Consider the following 18260-nt stretch of genomic DNA (forward strand, 5'->3'; position numbering starts at 1 on the left):
GTGAATAATCAAACCAGGGCATACTGCCTGATTCCATACCAAGTGGTTAAGTTGGTTTGGACAATAACCCATTTCTCTGTGGACATTCAATGGACTTATGATATGAACAAAAGCACGTAAAACCTGCAGGGGCAGCTTGTTGCAACTGCCAGCAACTGGACACATTAAAATCTTAACCCTGTCGAAGGAGGAGAGGCAGTGTTTTGGTGGTGGCTCGAATGTTGGACCATACTGCAGTGGTCTGGACTCGGTGTTGGTGTGGATTGTGTATTGTTAACTGTACTTGTGTTACGTTGCATATGGAGATAACCTGTAAGTAATGTAGTAAGCCCTCCCCACCCCGCAGTGTACTAAACAACCCGGACCCAACCTTCTCGGGCACACTATAATGGGAGGTCTGGAACATTAATTGGAATAGGTGTGGTACGCCCATATGAGAGAAGGTGCAGGGCACTATACTACACAAGGGGCAGTGGAACAAATGAAATATCAGCACCTTCCACCTTGATGCCTGGCCCTATCAGGAAATGTGGAACAGGGACACAGGCAAGGCTCTGTGGTATCAGAGTTGGGAAGGGGGACACTGAGGAAGGAAACTGGAATCATGCTTGCTGGAAGTTCAACCCAATAAACATCAAATTGTTTGCACCTTTGGACTTCGGGTATTGTTGCTCTCTGTTCATGCGAGAAGGACCAGGGAAGTGAGAGGGTGAAGGAATAAGCTCCCTAACAGGGATGAGCTACCGCAAAGCTGGAGCAAAGCAGTTCTGATGCACCTTCACTGGCAGCAAGAAGGAACTGAGGGTGGGGGGAGCATGCAGCTCCCCTTATACCACGCCAGGGAGGCGCCACTCCAGGGGTCACGGGGGGCACTCCCCCCCTACAGGTACTGCTAGGGGAAAAACTTCCAGCACCGGTGCACGTGGCAAGCACGCACACCTACTGTGGAATACACATGAGCAATCACTTGAAGAACAACATAAGATATAAACCAGAAATGAGCCCTACAACTGTTGAGCTTTAACCTCCACTCACACATAACTCCTTCATATAACTGTACTCATAAATTTGTCCAGCTCTCTCTTAAAACTAATTAAGTTGTTTGCCTGCACAACTCCTACTGAGAGGCTGTTCCAGAACCTCACTCCTCTGATGGCTAGAAACCTTCTTCTAATTTCCAGCCTGAATTTGATCTGGCCAGTTTATATCCATTTGTTCTTGTGCCAACACTGTCCTTTAGCTTAAACAGCTCTTCACTCTCCCTGGTATTTACCCCTCTAATGTATTTATAGACAGCAATCATATCCCCTCTGTCTTCTTTTTGCTAGACTAAACAAGTCAAGATCTTCCAGTCTCCTCTAATAAGACAGACTCTCCATTATCCTGATCATCCTAATATGTCTTCTCTGCACTTGTTCCACTTTAAATTAATCTTCCTTGAACATGAATGACCAGAACAGTACACCGTATTCCAGATGAAGTCTTACCAGTGCCTTGTACAAAGGCATTAATAAGTCTCTCTTTCTACTGGAAATGCCTCATCTGATACATCCTAAGAGGCACATTTGCCTTTTTACAGCCTCATATTGGTGCTCCTAGTTACCTTATGATGGACTCTCACACCCAGGTCTCGCTCTTCCTCTGATGCTTCCAGCTGATGTAACACAAATTCTTATTATTGGACCCTAAGTGCATGACCTTGCTCTTTGTACTTTTAAATTTCATCCCATTTCTATCACTCCAGTCTTCAAGGTCATCCAGATCTTCCTGTATAATATTCTGATTCTCCTCTGCATTGAAGATGCCTCCCAACTTTGTTTCATACTTTTTTGAGCCAAAGTCTTAAATAAAAATATTGAATAAGATTGGTCCAAAGTCTGATCCTTGAGGAACTCCACTAATAACTCCCCTCCAGCCTGATAGTTCACCTCTCAGCATAACCTTCTCCCTTTTAGCCAATTCCTTCTCCATCTTCCCTAATTTAACTAATAATTTCCCATGTGGGTACCATGTCAAATGTTTTACTGAAGTTCAGGTATATTACATCTGCTGCACTTCCCTTATCTAAAAAAATCAGTCAGTTTCTCAAAGAAGGAAATCAGGTTAGTCTGGCATGATCAAACTTTGGTGAACCCATGTTGCATTACCTCCCCTTTACCATTTACCTCTATGAGGTTTATTCCTTCCTTCACAATTTGCTCTAAAACCTTGCATACTACTGAGGTCAGACTAACAGGTCTGCAATTGCTCAGATCACTTTTCTTCTCTTTCTTAAATAGAGGTATGATGTTAGCTATTCTCCAGTCATATGGTTCTATCCCCAAATAATACATTTATTAAAAATCCTTGCTACTGGACTAACAATCTCATGTGCCAGTTCTTTCAGTATTCTAGAATGGAAGCTATTTAGTCCCCACCCCGATTTGAGTGCATTAAGCTTTAAATTTTTCTTCCACCTCAGAAGTGGTCATTTCCATTTCTAGATGCTCATTTCCATCAGCCGTATTGCATCCATGCACGTGTTCCACATTATCATCGCTATTGAAAACGTAGGCAAAGTATTCATTTTAATTTTATCCCCTTCCCATTCACACTGCATAGCAGCCCAACCTCATCCTTCTTTATTCTCTAGTTATAGAACTAAAAAAAAATTACTTTAATTTCCTTGGCAACAGCTAATGCAGCTTGACTTTAGCAATTCTCACTTTATTCCTACATTTTCTAACCTCCGTGATGTAGCTTTCTTTGCTAATCAACCCCCCTTTGCATTCCCTACAGGCTCTCTGCCTACTCCTAATAACCTTTTTGAGGTGGTTATTCATACACCTGGAGCCTTTCCCTTCTTTTCCCCCTTTCTTGGGATGAAAATTTCAGATAGTTTTTGTATAACTGATTTGAAGAAATTCCAAGTCTCATCCACAGTTAAGTCCTTGAGCTTTTCAGTCAAGCTTTTCAGCTTTTCAGTCAAGCTGATTTTTAATTTTAATTTTAATTTCCTTAATCTCTGAAAGTCTGCCCTTTTGAAATTAAAAACCATAGTTGATGACCTTGTTTTAGTTATCCTTTAATTTAAATTGAATCAACCTGTTATCACTTGATCCAAAGTTCTTTCCTAAGACCAGCTCTATTATGTCCTTGCTACTTACTAAAACACTCAAAGTTTCCATGCCAAAAAACAAATAAAATGTATATATTTTATCATATTTAATCTATACAAAACCAATACAGAACAGAGATAGCCTTGAGCTTTTAGACATCTTTGCCAAAATTAAAACTATTGAATCAAAAGCAAAACAGCAGTAAAACCTGCTATATTGTCTCAGGTACCAGTATGATAGTTAGCAATTTAACTCAGCAAATGTTTGTATTTGATCAAGTTGTTCTTCAGAAAAAGAACCACCAGGGGTAGTCATACAACCATCTAATTGTCTCAAAAATGTAATTTACCACATAGAGACAACTTCATTTAACAAAGGGAACAAAACTCCCTTCAAAGTAACGTAAGAATTCCCATACCAGCTCAGACCAGGGATCTATCTTTAAGAAAGGAAAAAAAAGTGATCCGGGCAACTACAGGCCTGTCAGTTTGACATCTGTAGCATGCAAGATCTTGGAAAAAATTTTGAAGGAAAAAGTAGTCAAGGACATTGAGGTCAATGGTAATTGGGACAAAATACAACATGGTTTTACAAAAGGTAGATCGTGCCAAACCAACCTGGTCTCCTTCTTTGAGAGAGTAACAGATTTTTTTAAACAAAGGAAATGTAGTGGATCGAATTTACCTCGATTTCAGTAAGGCATTTGATACAGTTCCACATGGGGAATTATTAGCTAAATTGGAAAACATGGGGATCAATATGAAAATTGAAAGGTGGATGAGGAACTGGTTAAAGGGGAGACTACAACAGATCATACCGAAAGGTGAATTGTCAGGCTGGAGGGAGGTTACTAGTGGAGTTCCTCAGGGATCGGTTTTGGGATTTAATCTTTTCTTATTTAATCTTTTCATTACTGACCTTGGCACAAAAAGTGGGAATGCGCTAATAAAGTTTGCAGATGACACAAAGCTGGGAGGTATTGCCAATACAGAGAAGGACCGGGATTATCATACAGGAAGATCTGGATGACCTTGTAAACTGGAGTAATAGTAATAGGATGAAATTTAATAGTGAAAATACAAGGTCATGCATTTAGGGATTAATAACAAGAACTATTGTTATAAGCTGGGGAGGCATCAGTTGGAAGTAACAGAGGTGGAGAAGGACCTCGGAATATTGGTTGATCACAGGATGACTATGAGCCGCCAATGTGATATGGCCATGAAAAAAGCTAATGCGGTCTTGGGATGCATCAAGTGAGGTATTTCCAGTACAGATAAGGAGGTGTTCGTACCGTTATACAAGGCACTGGTGAGACCTCATCTGGAATACTGTGTGCAGTTATGGTCTCCCATGTTTAAGAAGGATGAATTCAAACTGGAACAGGTTCAGAGAAGGGCTACTAGGATGACCCGAGGAATGGAAAACTTGTCTTATGAAAGGAGACTCAAAGAGCTTGGCTTGTTTAGCCTAACCAAAAGAAGGCTGAGGGGAGATATGATTGCTCTCTATAAATATATCAGAGGAATAAATACCAGGGAGAGAGAGGAATTATTTAAGCTCAATACCAGTGTGGACACAAGAACAAATGGATATAAACTGGCTATGGCTATCAGGAAGTTTAGACTTGAAATTAGACGAAGGTTTCTAACCATCAGAGAAGTGAAATTCTGGAACAGCCTTCCAAGGGGAGTAGTGGGGGCAAAAGACATATCTGGCTTCAAGACTAAGCTTGATAAATTTATGGAGGGGATGGTATAATAGGATGAATTAATTGCCAAAATTAGTCTATCTTTGACTACTAGCAGTAAATATGCCCAATGGCTTGTGATGGGATGGGATCTGAGTTACTACAGAGAATTCTTTCCTGGGTGTCTGGCTAGTGAGTCTTGCCCACATGCTCAGGATTTAGCTAATTGCCATATTTGGGGGTCGGGAAAGAATTTTCCTCCAGGGCAGATTGGCAGAAGCCCTGGGGGGTTTTCGCCTTCCTCTGCAGCGTGGGGCACAGGTCACTTGCTGGAAGAGTCTCTGCACCTTAAAGTCTTTAAACCATGATTTGAGGACTTCAATGGCTCAGACACAGGTTTGATACAGGGGTGGGTGGGTGAGATTCTGTGGCCTGCGTTGTCTAGGAGTCAGACTAGATGATCATAATGGTCCCTTCTGACCTTAAAGTCTATGATTCTATGATTCTATAATCCAGTAACAGTAACCTATGGCTAGTACTAGAGAGATGTCAGAGAAATATGAAAGGGAAATAAGTTAGTTACAGATTATTGTATGCCCTGAAACACAGGGTTTATAGCCTTTCCACATTTTTTCATCCTTTAAAAATAATCCTTACTATGTTAACTCCAGATGTGCTTATTATCAAACAAAATGTTTAAAGTCTGTTAAGCTCTTGACCTCAATTAATTATACATAGATATAATGGCAATAAGCTCCACAGGCTAGTTGTGTGTTATGTGAAAAAGCACTACATTTATCAGATTTCAATTTGCTGGCTATTGATTTCACTGAATGCCTCTTTGTTTGTTTACTGTGAGAAAAGATGACTAGAAGTGCCTGAACTGCCCTCTCCATACTGTTTATGTGATATAACTTTATCATGTCCTTCAGATCCGCCATCTTGATAAACGAAATGGTTCTAATCTTTTCATTCATTCTTCATATGGCAGTTTTTCTAGGTCCCTAGTCATTCTCGCTGGCTGCCCGTGAATCCTCTCTCTTTCAGTTGTGTCTAGGGTTGCCAACTATCTAATCACGCACATCCAAAGACCTGTGCCCAGTCCCTTTCTGAGGCCACGCCACTGTCCTGCTCCTTCACCAAGGTCCCGCCCCTCACTCACTGCATCCCCCTGCCTCCTTGCTTGCTCTTCCCCACCCTCACTCACTTTCACTAGTCTGGGGCAGGGGGTTGAATCGAGGAGCGGGTGTGGGCTCTGGGCTGGGGTGGAGGAGGGAGAGTGGGTTCTGAGAGGGAGTTTGGGTGTGGGAGGGGGAGAGGGGTGGAGTTTGGTTGCGGGGTCTGGTCTAGGGCAGGGGTGCAGGAGGGGATGAGGTGTGCAGCGCTTACCTTAGGTGGCTCCTGAAAGCGACCGGCACATTCCTCTGGCAGCAGCTTCTAAGAGAGGGGGCCAGGGGGTCTCTGCGCACCGTTGCCCATAGGCACCGCCCCTGCAGCTCCCACTGGCCAGTTCCTGGCCAATGGGAGCTGCAGAGTCGGTGCTTGGGGTGGGGGCAGCACATGGAGACCCCCTCTCCCCTCCCCCAGGGCCGCAGGGATATACTGACTGCTTCCGGGAGCGGTGTGGAGCTAAGACAGGTAGGGAGCTTGCCTTAGCTCCACTGCGCTGCCGGACTTTTAGCGCCCAAAATCTCCTGGTTTGGCTGAAGTAGCCTCCAGGAGACTCCCGGTGAAAGCGGGAGGGTTGGCAAACCTAGCTGTGTCTGTTTGGCTAGGAAGCCCAAACAGCATATTCCATGTGATGAGGTACCACTGATTTATAGTATGGATTTAGAATTCTTTCAGTAGTATCCTCTCTCATTTATTATGCATCCTTAGCTGCACACTGAGCAGAGGTTTTCACTGAGCTGACCAGTAAGATGCATGTTGTCTTTTCTGAGTGGTAGCAGTTGAGAATAGTTTTTATTCCAGACAATATAAATAATCTTACACTGGTCAACATGGAATTTTATCTGCCATCATGCTATGCTGCCCATCTAACTAGTTTTGCTTAGTCCCACTGAAGTTTTTCATTCGTTTCTCTAATCTTGACACAAAATTATTTAGGCTCATAATCTGCAAATTTTGTCACTGTTTACCCCACTTTTCCAGATCATTAATATGTGACATAAAATGCAATTCCACCACAGAACCTATTCCACTATTAAACTTCTAGGGGAAAGCGAATCATAGACCCAACTTTTAGACACTCAAAGTAAACCTAGTTACTATGGCGACATATGTCTTCACAATGTGTGTAATAAACAAAACACAATTAGCAGTCAGCTTACAAACACCCAGCACCAGGCAGCTAGCTCCTACCTGATGCCACTTTAGGTTGATTACCCACTATTCCAACAGTTCTTCCATTCATCCTTGCAAATCCAACAATGATGTTCCCAGCATAGGAGGGCATGATTTCAAAAAATTCCCTCTCGTCAACAATCTGCAAGAATGAGATTTAGACAGAATCCTCAGGGCTAGATGCTGGGAGTTACAACAATATCAATATTACAGGGAAAGAAAAAACACTGCTTGGGAATTAGAAGGTTTTAAAAATGAATCTCTCTCTCTCCTTTACAAATGCATACGTCAATATGTTTTTGATGCTGCATTTACTTTTGAATATATATCAGAGTGCTCCTTCAGCATGACACCAAAGCAAACCTTTTAAAGGATTCCCTTGTAATAAGGGCACTTTTCTAGTTTTCAAAGACCCTCAGTTAGTGTAATTCCATTCCATTCCATTCCAGTTGAGCCATGACAATTAACACCAGCTGAGGATCTGCCCCACATCTTTACACTGGTACAGACAAACTCCTGGTTTGCATGTCAAACAGAGATCACTGACCCCCCACTTGGTAAGGTAACTCCCATCTTTTCATGTACTGTGTATATATACACCTGTCTACTGTATTTTCCACTCCACGCATCTGATGAAGTGGGTTTTAGCCCACGAAAGCTTATGCCCATATAAATTTGTTAGTCTCTAAGGTGCCACAAGGACTCCTTATTTTTATACTATGTCAATGGCATCTATCTAACTGAGACAGTAAGAGAAACAAGGCAGGGCTGTCTCCCTGAAAAGCAATTCTCAGCCATGCTCTGCTTTTACCACCTATAGGGACAGGCAAGGAAGATTCTTCAAACCTCCCTCATAGCCAAATTACTTTCTGTGCCCCACCGCCTCACAGGTCAGGGCTAAATTCCTCATACTAGCCCTTATTCCTAGGGATGGGCTTCTCAGTGTGTGTTCTGTAAAGTGACGCCCACAAAGATGCAAAGCAAAGTTCACATGTTCATAAGTGTGCATAATTATAGTAATGATACCCATATTATGGGTTCCTAACACTTTATCATGAACGCCTGTTTTCAGCTGCTTACAATAACTTTGCCTACCAATTATTCAGGCTGCAGTTTTCCATGCTTGGTCTCTGTCTCAGAATGTTTTGTTAAGTTTGAGTGAAAGCAGTTCAGCTATTTCTGAGTACATGGTAAAGGACAGACAGTTGTAATGATGCAAAAATGTTTGACCATATTTTAAACAGCTCTGTGCCTCAGGGTGGGATTTTCAACAGCACCTGGCCTAGGAGCACAAGTCCTATTGAAAGTTAGTTGGACTTTTCTCTCTAACTCACATAGGCACTTGTGAAAATCCCATCCTCTCTTTCGGAGCAGGTGCTTGAATTTTGGCGGGAGGATAAGCCCTTTGCTTACCCCACGATGATTCACCCACATGTGGCAAAGTTTTTAGCTCTCACAGCAGAATGTGACGAGGCTTGCACCTTCATATTCAGAACATTTCACCTACACTGAACATGCTCCCAGACCCCACTGAGCCTCTGGCACTATTCTGAAGCAGCTCTCCAGAGCTGAACTGCCAGATAAACTGCATCCTGTTACTCGTGCTTTGCCCCATCAGAATACCATTTGGTTAGAGGAAAACGCTGGGAGCCATTAGACCATGATTTCTGTGATTTCATCTTTTCTACAGACCAATATTAATAAGTCCATGCACATACACTCTACTTTAGCAGGCAAGCAAATATCAGTGTCACGACCTATTTTACAGGCTCGATGGAGATTGGACAGTCACTTCTGTCAAACCTGAGACTATATCCTAATATGGAAGAGCTAATTCACACCTCTTTTTCTACACTGCCTCTCAGAAAAACTGAAAAATCTAAGTGCCAGGGCACGCTCCCAGTACAGTTGAGCTATTCTTGTATATGTAACCCACTGCTTCAGTGTATTGCACACTATCCCCTTGTGGCTGGTCCACAGAGGATAACAGCATATGACACCTAACATTTAACTCAAGTGGTAGAGCTCTGTGCCATGAATCTGGAGGTGTAAAATTCAAACCCTGATGATGACCTGCAGGGGAAATTGTAACAATCGCGTGATATTTATTTTTTGTTAAAAAACGTGAAAAATATGTTAAGAATATTCAGACTGCAAAATAAAGCACTAAAAAAGTTACAAATCCCCAGTATGAATATTGCTCAAGTATCCTTAATGTTACATCTGCATTATGATATCACATATTATTTTCCACAGGACACCTGTGCCTCATTCCATGCAACTTTAATTCTGGTATTTCCAAACTTCTGAGTGCTTGACTTTGGAAACTTAATAATATTCTTTTAATTCAAGTTTCTACGAATAGATTGGAATCACCAAAGTTTGTTTCCCTTTAAATTAAGGAAAACAGTAAAATACACAACATTATTTAAACACTTAAGAGAAATAAAAAGATAAGGGCACTAAGGTGTACAATTTTCCAGTTTTTTATCTGGGGACTGTCTTATCCACTTTTTAAGAAAAGAAACATGAACAATACTGTCTTCCATCTATGTGATGGATGGACATTTGAAAGAGGAAAATGAGTCCTAAAGACAAATCCCAAATCTAAAATTCCTTTCATACATTAGATTCCTTATTTTTGCAATTTTTGTTATCTCTGGGTTTATGATCAATGCATGGAGAAAGAATTATCTGAATGGCTATTGTGAACACAGAGTTAATTGTAAGTAGGTCTCCTGTGGCATTCTGCTAGTTTGCTTCCAGCATTTTGAGCCATTTAATAATTTGTCACATAAGTATTTTTTTTTTTAAGAACAGAAGGCTTACCGAATGTACAATGTCGACCATATCATAGGCTTTAGTAGACTCCATTGGGACAACTGTGTCCAGCTCAGGAACCAAGCGATTACTTCAGACAAAATGCAAAGTAATTAAAAATGACATGAGTATTCACAAAATTAGATTAATTTCCATACAGAAGACATACACCTTTAACTCCTCCCATTGTGGACTGCTTGACAAGAATCTATCTGGATGCTGGCATCTTCAGCCAAGCCTTCCAATACAGAGAAAAATAAGAATTCCTTAGTTTTAACCTGGTGACTTGTGCATTAAGAAATAGAACAGCGGTGTGTGTGTGTGTGTGTTCTTGCAGGACTACAGGATCTGTACATCTTCCGTCTGCTGCAGGCTCTGCTGGCCACTGTAACACAGGAGCCAGCTGCTACCAAGAGATGGTACGGTGGGGGGAGACAGAATATAGTTTTTAAGGGAAAGGAGAGAAGCCTTCTCATTTTTGTCTCCCCAATCATTGGGTTGGACACAGTTGGAGGGCAGGAGGGGGAAGGGAGAGAATCACCAGTGAGGAAAAAGTTGCCTGTAACCATACAAAGCTCTAGTCAACCTGTCTAAATTAAAAGAAATAAAATTACTGCTCTTTATATCAGCCCTAAAGCAGTGATGCAAATCCATGGGCTGATGTCTTTCCTCTCTGAGTTATATGGGGGAGCTGGGACGGGGGACTTCTCTTCTTTGCTTTCTCCACTGGCCACAAAGTCTTTTGCACAAGGGAGAAGACATTTATTAATGGAATAAAACTGGCAGGAATACACAGTAAAATAGTTTGTCATGTGGCGGTTATAATATTTTACTCAAATGTTTCCCTAAAATCATTATCTAAAGAAATACTTAATTTGAAGAAAACAATGATTTTAATTAAATCATGCTAAAAATAAAAGAAGAAGATATACATTTAACAGACTCAGAGATATCAACTGTCCAGAAAATGTTTGGGTATAAATGGCTAAAAAATTCTGCAAGATACTTGGGAATCCAATCTCAAGTAACCTAGAGGATCTCTACAATGAAAACATCAAACCATCACAGGAAATACACAGAGCTCTGGAGTGCTGGAGGAATACAACAGTCTCTTGGTGAGAGAGAATAGCCCTCAATAAAATGAACGTTTAGCCCAGGATACTAGTCTTGTTTCAAAGCCTTCTTCAAATCATAAAACTCCAGCAGTTATCCAGAGGATGCTGTTAGAATTATACAAGTAAGAGAAGGCTGAGAATGGGTGCAGCTACTTTACACAGACCCACTACGCAGAATGGACTAGCTGCTCCAAATATAATATGGTTCTATCAAACCAGCCAACTGTAGGCAGTTGTTGGTTGGTTGAGGCACTTTAATCCAGGCAAATACTAGTTTTTATTGAACAAGAAAATTTCAGTAATATTTCTAGGTTATCAAGGATTAATAAAATTACACCTCCAGAAATCTGTAGGCACCCCTTGGCAAGGGCCTCTGTAATGGGGTCTATAAACCTCATACTGAGCGTAGACAGAGCGGGAGGACAGTTCTTCCTGTTTACAAACAAGCAGCTTGATCACATCCCCCACGCAGCTGCCAGAACTGCCAATCATGGAGGCAGACACCCACAACTGCAACCAACAGAGTAAACAAGACCTGCTATAAAGGGGAGAGTACAGAGAAGGAAAGGGAGGCAAAAAGGCCAAGGATAACAAAGAAAACAGCCCTACACCAAGAAAACAGCCAGGAGAGTAAGAGAGACTGCTAGCCCTACAACTGAAGTGCTGAAAGACTTAACTGGGTTGAGGGTGCAGTAATTGACCTGATTGAGGATAAACTAAGGAAGTTCAGTGAAGATCAGCTGAGACTCCTCAAAAGACCACACCAAGAGGCAGTGACAGCCTCCCTTTGGGTTTTGCCTATAGTCCAGACTTTAACACAAACAATGAACTAAAGTTATTCAGAGTGGAAGAGAAATGGAATATTCATGGCTGACCGATTGTTCACTGAAGAGAGTCTTCTAACTCCTTTAAACACCACCAATTTTTATTGGCCTGCTTTCCCTTGGGACGAGTACTTTCAACTTAGGTATTATGGCCCTGATCAAAGCTAGTCAATTGGAGCTTTGTTACTGACTTAAATATAGGATTTTATTCTATCCTCATTGCTCAGCACTGTAAATAAACTCATTTATAGAGGAAGCTAATTGCAATAGCTTCTGGACTAACAGGAAACAACTATAACTCATAATTCACATCAGTATTTACTGACAATTTTTCTGGCAAGAAAATATCCGTATATACGATATAAGAGGACAAGGATTTAGGCAGACATATTACCTCAGAGAAACGGGCATAGATTTGGCGGGGAAAGACCAGCGCTCTTGATTCATAACACTATATGAGAAAATTCATTTAAGATGTTGGTGTAAGTACCCACTGAATAGCAAGTATTAAAAAATATGGATAGTGAGAAACATTGGAGAAATTTGTGGTGAAAAAAGGTTATTTTATGCATATATGTTGGACATGTCAAATTATTAGAGCACTGAGATGCAGTTCATAACCTCATATTACAAACTATTGAACATTTATTACACAGAGATCCTGTGAAAACAACGAGGAGTCCTTGTGGCACCTTAGAGACTAACAAATTGATTTGGGCATCCTGTAGTAATCCTTCTGAGGCTTGCTAGTGGAAATGGATCCCAGTCAAGGAAATAGAGAATTAATCTCTCATCTCTTAGTATCTGCAAGATTATTGGTACCCTCTCACAGAAAAAAATAAATTGCCTGATATTAGAGTAATTGTTTAAAAAAAAAAAACGCACACGAATGCTACTGATATGGAAAATTTACTCTTTGAGTTCATACATGGCAAAAGACTACAAACATAACATTTGACAAATTTCTCAGAATATTAAATCAGTATCATAGACTCTCTTGGTTTGTTAATATCGGAAAAGGCAGAAATGTCTTCCTGCTTAAGAAAATACATCATCCTGGAGATATTGTTTCTGGGTAAGGAGGTTTGTCCTATAACTTATTCCTGCCTCACAGGAACACAGGATGAATCTCTAAACAGTGACTGGTAAGTTCATTTTTGTAATTGTTAATACTGTATTTCTGGTAGCTATGGGACAATGATTTATAAAACTGCTAAACACTTCCTAAACAAAGAGCTAAAAAAACATGTGCACACATACATGTTGAAAGAGGGAATTAATCAGTGAAGAAGGCAAAAATCAGAAATCTAGCTGCAAGATGCTCATTTCCTTGTATTCACACTGTCAGAAAAACACATGACATTAAACTGACAACAAAGTGAGATATCATGTACAAGCCCCTCACTTACCTAGGATCATGGCATTTGCGAACAGGGGCTGGATCACGGTTACTGAGAGGTAGGTAATTAAAGAACTCCCTGAGATTGAGCAAAGCATCTACATCATTCTCAAAGGCTCTGTGTGCGACCCCTGGAGAAAAAAGCCAAAATAATACTACTTTACAAGGGCTCCATTTGGATTTTTTAAACACATCAATAAAGCCATCAACCGTATCAAGATTTTTGAAGCCAGCAGAGCCATCAAGTTTTCAACTCCAGTAAGGTTGAAGTGTCTGAGAAGCAGCTAAGTATGTCAATCTTCCTTGACAGCTCTGGATAGCTCTCCTTATTTTTATATTTTAAAAAATAGCTTTAATATTTTTTGCAGCTCATTGTGGTTGGATACTAGGATGTTGTAGTAGACCCAAATGAAGATTACTCACCTGTAACCAGAGTTCTTTGAGATGGACTCTGCATAAACACTCATGCCAGGCTTTGACCAGTACAGCTTGAATGGTAGAACTCTTGCTAGCAGTGCCCACTGTCGCACTTGTGCACTTTCCTCGGACCTCCTCATAGCGAATACAGAACATTGCATAGCAAGGGCATAAAAGGGGCATGAGTGCTCCATCCCCTGCAGTTCCTTCCCTTCTTTAATTCCAGGTCCTTTGGTAAGAAGGACTCTGAGGAAGTGGGGAAGTATGAATATGTAGAGTTCATCTTGAACTCCAGTTATAGGTATGTAACCTTTATTTCGTCTTCAAGTGTCCTCTGCATATTCCTATTCATGGGAAAGACTAATGAAGTGTGGAGAAAGTGGTCCGTTCCCAGAGAGCAATTGATATTGCTCCTTACTCTTCATTGGTGTATTTAATGCCTACATACTACAGTGATGGATGCAGTAGAAATGGTTAAGTAGATAGATTCTGAAAGGTCTGCAGTGATACCCATAGGCACCCCTACATAACCCTTTCCTCATATTCCATGCATACCACATTCCCTCCTTCCTATGCTTAACATTCCTCTTCTTCTGCAAATGCACAGCCTACTCTGATCTGGGCCTTATGAAGTCTACAAGGCCATGAGGCCTGTCTGGGCCCATTCAGGGATGCAGTGTGTTCACATAGACTTAACTTTTAATAAGTAAATGATTGACCAAACTAACTTCACTAAATTAGCTAAAGACACCAGTCCTCACAGAGGCCAACAGAATAAGACAGTTTTGGAGCTATGCCAAGTCTTTTCTGAGATATGATGAGCCAGAAAAAGGGTTCTGAGACTTGACAATTTCTAAGAATGGATAATTTTTTAAAAATATTAATAACCACACCTCCAAAAATCACTTTGTCCAACATCCCCTTAGCTTCCCCTAAAATACCTACTCTAGCATTGTCTCACACAGACATTTTCACGTGGGTTTAATTCAGTTTTCTCAAAGCTAGAAAGGAGGACAAAATTAAGCTTAAAATGAAGAACTAGCTTCAACTATAACTATGGCAACATTTTCTTTCTTTCTTTCTTTCAACAAAAAAGTAAACTTTCACAGCCATACAACTCACATTAGTCCGATTTTTAAAGTCATCTCCAAGACAAGAAGTCACATAGGTAACTTTGTTCCAAAAGAGGAAGAGAAGCATTAGAAGAGAATGAAAAAGGAATGCTGGAAAGGGATGACAAATTCAGCCACAGGTTTGCTACCATAATGCAGTAAAACACTCTATAATCTTGAGTTAAAATGACTTAAAAAGACTTGAAAATATATATGAACTCCCCCTCATATGTGAAAGGATCATATTATTCTTGCTTAAAACCTTCAATGCACGTCTAGTAGTTGTTATTCCATGGATATACTACAAAGTGCAAAAATAACTACTGCTATTCAGTGCCCAAAATCCAATGCCTCAAACTCCATAACCTTTAGTGAAGAATTTCACATGGAGGCCCCTAGTGAGAAAAAGTAGTTCTAACATCTACTGCTGATTCATTCAGTATGGAAAACTGGATCATACAGTAACTAAGTAAAATAATCAGCTCTCACCTGATACTGCAGTGTGTGTCTTTGCTCCCCCAAGCTGTTCCTGGGTAACATCTTCATTGGTAACTGACTTGACTACATCAGGGCCAGTGATGAACAGATAGGATGTGTCCTGAAAAAGTAGACTGCGAAGTGTGAGTTCCAAGCTGCAACAGCACTTCACTGATAAAAAAAAAATATAGGTGATTTTCTTCCTCTCTCACACTTTCCCTAAAGGGATATGAAAAAAGGTGAAACACAGAAGAAATTTCTTCAAGGACCCATTTTTTTTTTAAGAGTCAAAATTAATTAAGCAACATATTTAGTTGAAAATCCCCAGAAAATGTAATAATTTCCCACAGATTGTGTGTTGTTAATTTGGATAGGGTCCTCTGCATTCTTCATTAAAGACAGAGAATGAAGCCTGAGACTGAATCCCTGGCGTTAAGTGAAAAACAAAACCCAATCCTAATCCAAAGGCACTTCAGTGTCTCTACAGTTTTGGCATTTCCCCACATCTTTTATTTTTGATTTATTGACCTGTCTACACAATTTCTTTCTCAACTTATGCAGAAAAATAATTTGGGACAAAAGTTCATTCTGGTTTACACACAATTGCATCAACAGTGCAATTATTTTATATCCCAAACTAAGCAAAATAAAACCTTGTCAGTAATAGACTAGATTTTGGAACAGTAAAATACCTGCTTTTTCTGTGCAAGCCACACAAAAGTTTCAACTAGGAAAACTGCCTAATTCTGTGTATGTGTATAGCCAGCTTCAATATGTCTCTTGTATAGTCAAATGCACAAAGCACACCAATGGAAGGGACATGGCCCTGGCCCTCCCCAGATAAGGTGGGAAGGGATGGGATGGGGAGAGTGTGGGGGTCCTGGGCTAGGGTCATGTGGGGGGTGGTCATAGGGGTTACTCCCAGCTTCTCCCCCCAAAAAAAGTTTCCCCACCAGTTGCTGTCCCGGCTCGTCAGGGTAAGCAGCTGGCCTGCCAGGACACACTGTTTACTTAGGTTTACCTCTGTGCCTGCGGACGCTCAAAGTAAACAAACCATTTCGGCCCACCAGTGGCTTATCCTGATGGCCCAGGAGCCAAAGTTTGCTGACCCCCGAATTATAAGGTCGGCTTATGAACGGGTTATAAAAATTTTTCCATTTTTACTTATCCATCTTTAGGGGGTTGGCTTATAAACTAACCGGCTTATGATCAAGTATATACGGTACATTTTTTCTTTAATATCTTTCAGTTACTAGTGATCTTAGATGTAACCAACTCCCATAATAAGTGTCTGTGTGCAGCCCTTTACAGGGTCAAAATTCTGCTTCTGGAAACACTGAGGAAAGCTTGGGAGATCATCTCTCTCCTTCCCCACCTCCTGCAACCCAACCCCAGCAGACCCCACCCAAATAGTTGCCGCTTCCCTGGCCTCGTTTCAGTCAGTGAGTTGTCACCAGCCTGAGAAGATTCCATATCAAGCAGCCCCTGAAACAAGGAGATGGATCAGATCTTCAAAATCTAACTGGGAGGCCGTGATTACCCTCAAAGGCAGGTCTGATTTCAGTGTCATCGAGTCATATGAGGTTTGTGCCTTTTTTTGCCTTTTTGTAATACAGTAACGCCTCATTTAAGGTTGTAGTTCTGTTCCTGAAAAATGCGACTTTAAGCGAAATGATGTTAAGCGAATCCAATTTCCCCATAAGAATTAATGTAAATGGGGAGTTAAGTTCAAGCAGGCAGCTAAATGACGTTATAAGGAATATTGCACAACTTTAATCGAGCATGTTCTCGAATAGATCAGCAATGTAACAACGAAACAACGTTAACTGGGACGATGTTAAGTGAGGCGTTACTGTATATGATGGAAACTTGGAAGTTTTTTAAAGTTGCTTCTTCTTGTTTTTTTTATGTAAAAATACTCAGGACTTGTTTCCCTTAGAAGAATAGGTACAACTGATTGAGAGGGGAAATTATTGTTATTTAGACGGTTTAAAACTCTGATTATATAGCTATTTTAGCGGAAAAAACAACTATTTGAGAGAAAAAGCTTTCTTTGTTTAAGATTCAGCATCCCAACCCCTTTATTTAAGGGCTGCGAAAGCTCTCAATCTACATCCAACAGACCAAAGGAAGATAGTATATTTCCAATGCAAAAAATAAGCATAAAACTGCTTTTTGGGGAAAATATTCAAGTGTTCTTTATTTAAAATATGGCCATTGCTAGCAGCTCTTATATGAATGAAGTTTCTGTAGGGGATTCTAGTTCCTACGGGTTCCAAAGATGAAAGCACATCCATGATTCTAAATCTAGATGAGATTGCTCCATGTTATCAACAGATGCTGCATTCCCACTGCGGTGCTCTTTTGGGGTGCCTAAGACCGTGATTAACTTTGTTACCCCTCTGCCTCCAACGTGAGACTTGATGGTGCTTAACTGGGTGTCAGCTGCCTGACAACATCCTGCTAGCCACCCAAGCAATGTCCTCAGGGCAATGCTAGCCCTCACTTTTCTTTGCAGGTTAACAGTCGGTGCATCCCAGTCCCTGAGCTCCTTTGAAACATTCCCCTGTGATATCCAGCCCATTAGTGGCTACTCACAGAAATACCAGGTTTGCTATTCATAGGGGACAGTATACATGCCAGGTTGTTTGATTCACGGACAATCAGCTCCCATATAACATCACAGCTCTGAGATGTATTTGTTTTCACTATAAATCTAAGTTTGTCACAAAAGGCTACGATTTATGAGATCGTAAAGATACTGGAAGCAGAAGGATGACATATAAAACAAAATCAATACATGCTTTTTAGAGACTAAATTTTAACATGCTAACCATCTGTCCAAAAGCAGTCTCATCTTGATGAATGATGAACCAAAGAAGGGTAATGTAATTAATGCAAATCAACGGGGCTTATGGAAAACCGATCCTGTCAAACTAACTTGACATCTTTTTTTTATGAAGTT

At 40.7% G+C, this 18260-nt stretch overlaps 1 protein-coding gene across 1 annotated transcript in view; it reads right to left on the reverse strand.

Moving 5' to 3' along the window:
• Window positions 1-18260, reverse strand: part of PCCB (propionyl-CoA carboxylase subunit beta) — a 70088-nt gene that overhangs the window by 17598 nt on the left and 34230 nt on the right. The window contains 4 exon segments of the mRNA XM_034781028.1: window positions 7150-7273; window positions 9961-10042; window positions 13300-13420; window positions 15308-15416. Of these exon segments, the coding sequence (XP_034636919.1) occupies window positions 7150-7273; window positions 9961-10042; window positions 13300-13420; window positions 15308-15416 (436 nt within the window).

Source organism: Trachemys scripta, chromosome 9, assembly GCF_013100865.1.
Source record: "Trachemys scripta elegans isolate TJP31775 chromosome 9, CAS_Tse_1.0, whole genome shotgun sequence".
In the NCBI taxonomy this organism is placed as follows: domain Eukaryota; kingdom Metazoa; phylum Chordata; order Testudines; family Emydidae; genus Trachemys; species Trachemys scripta.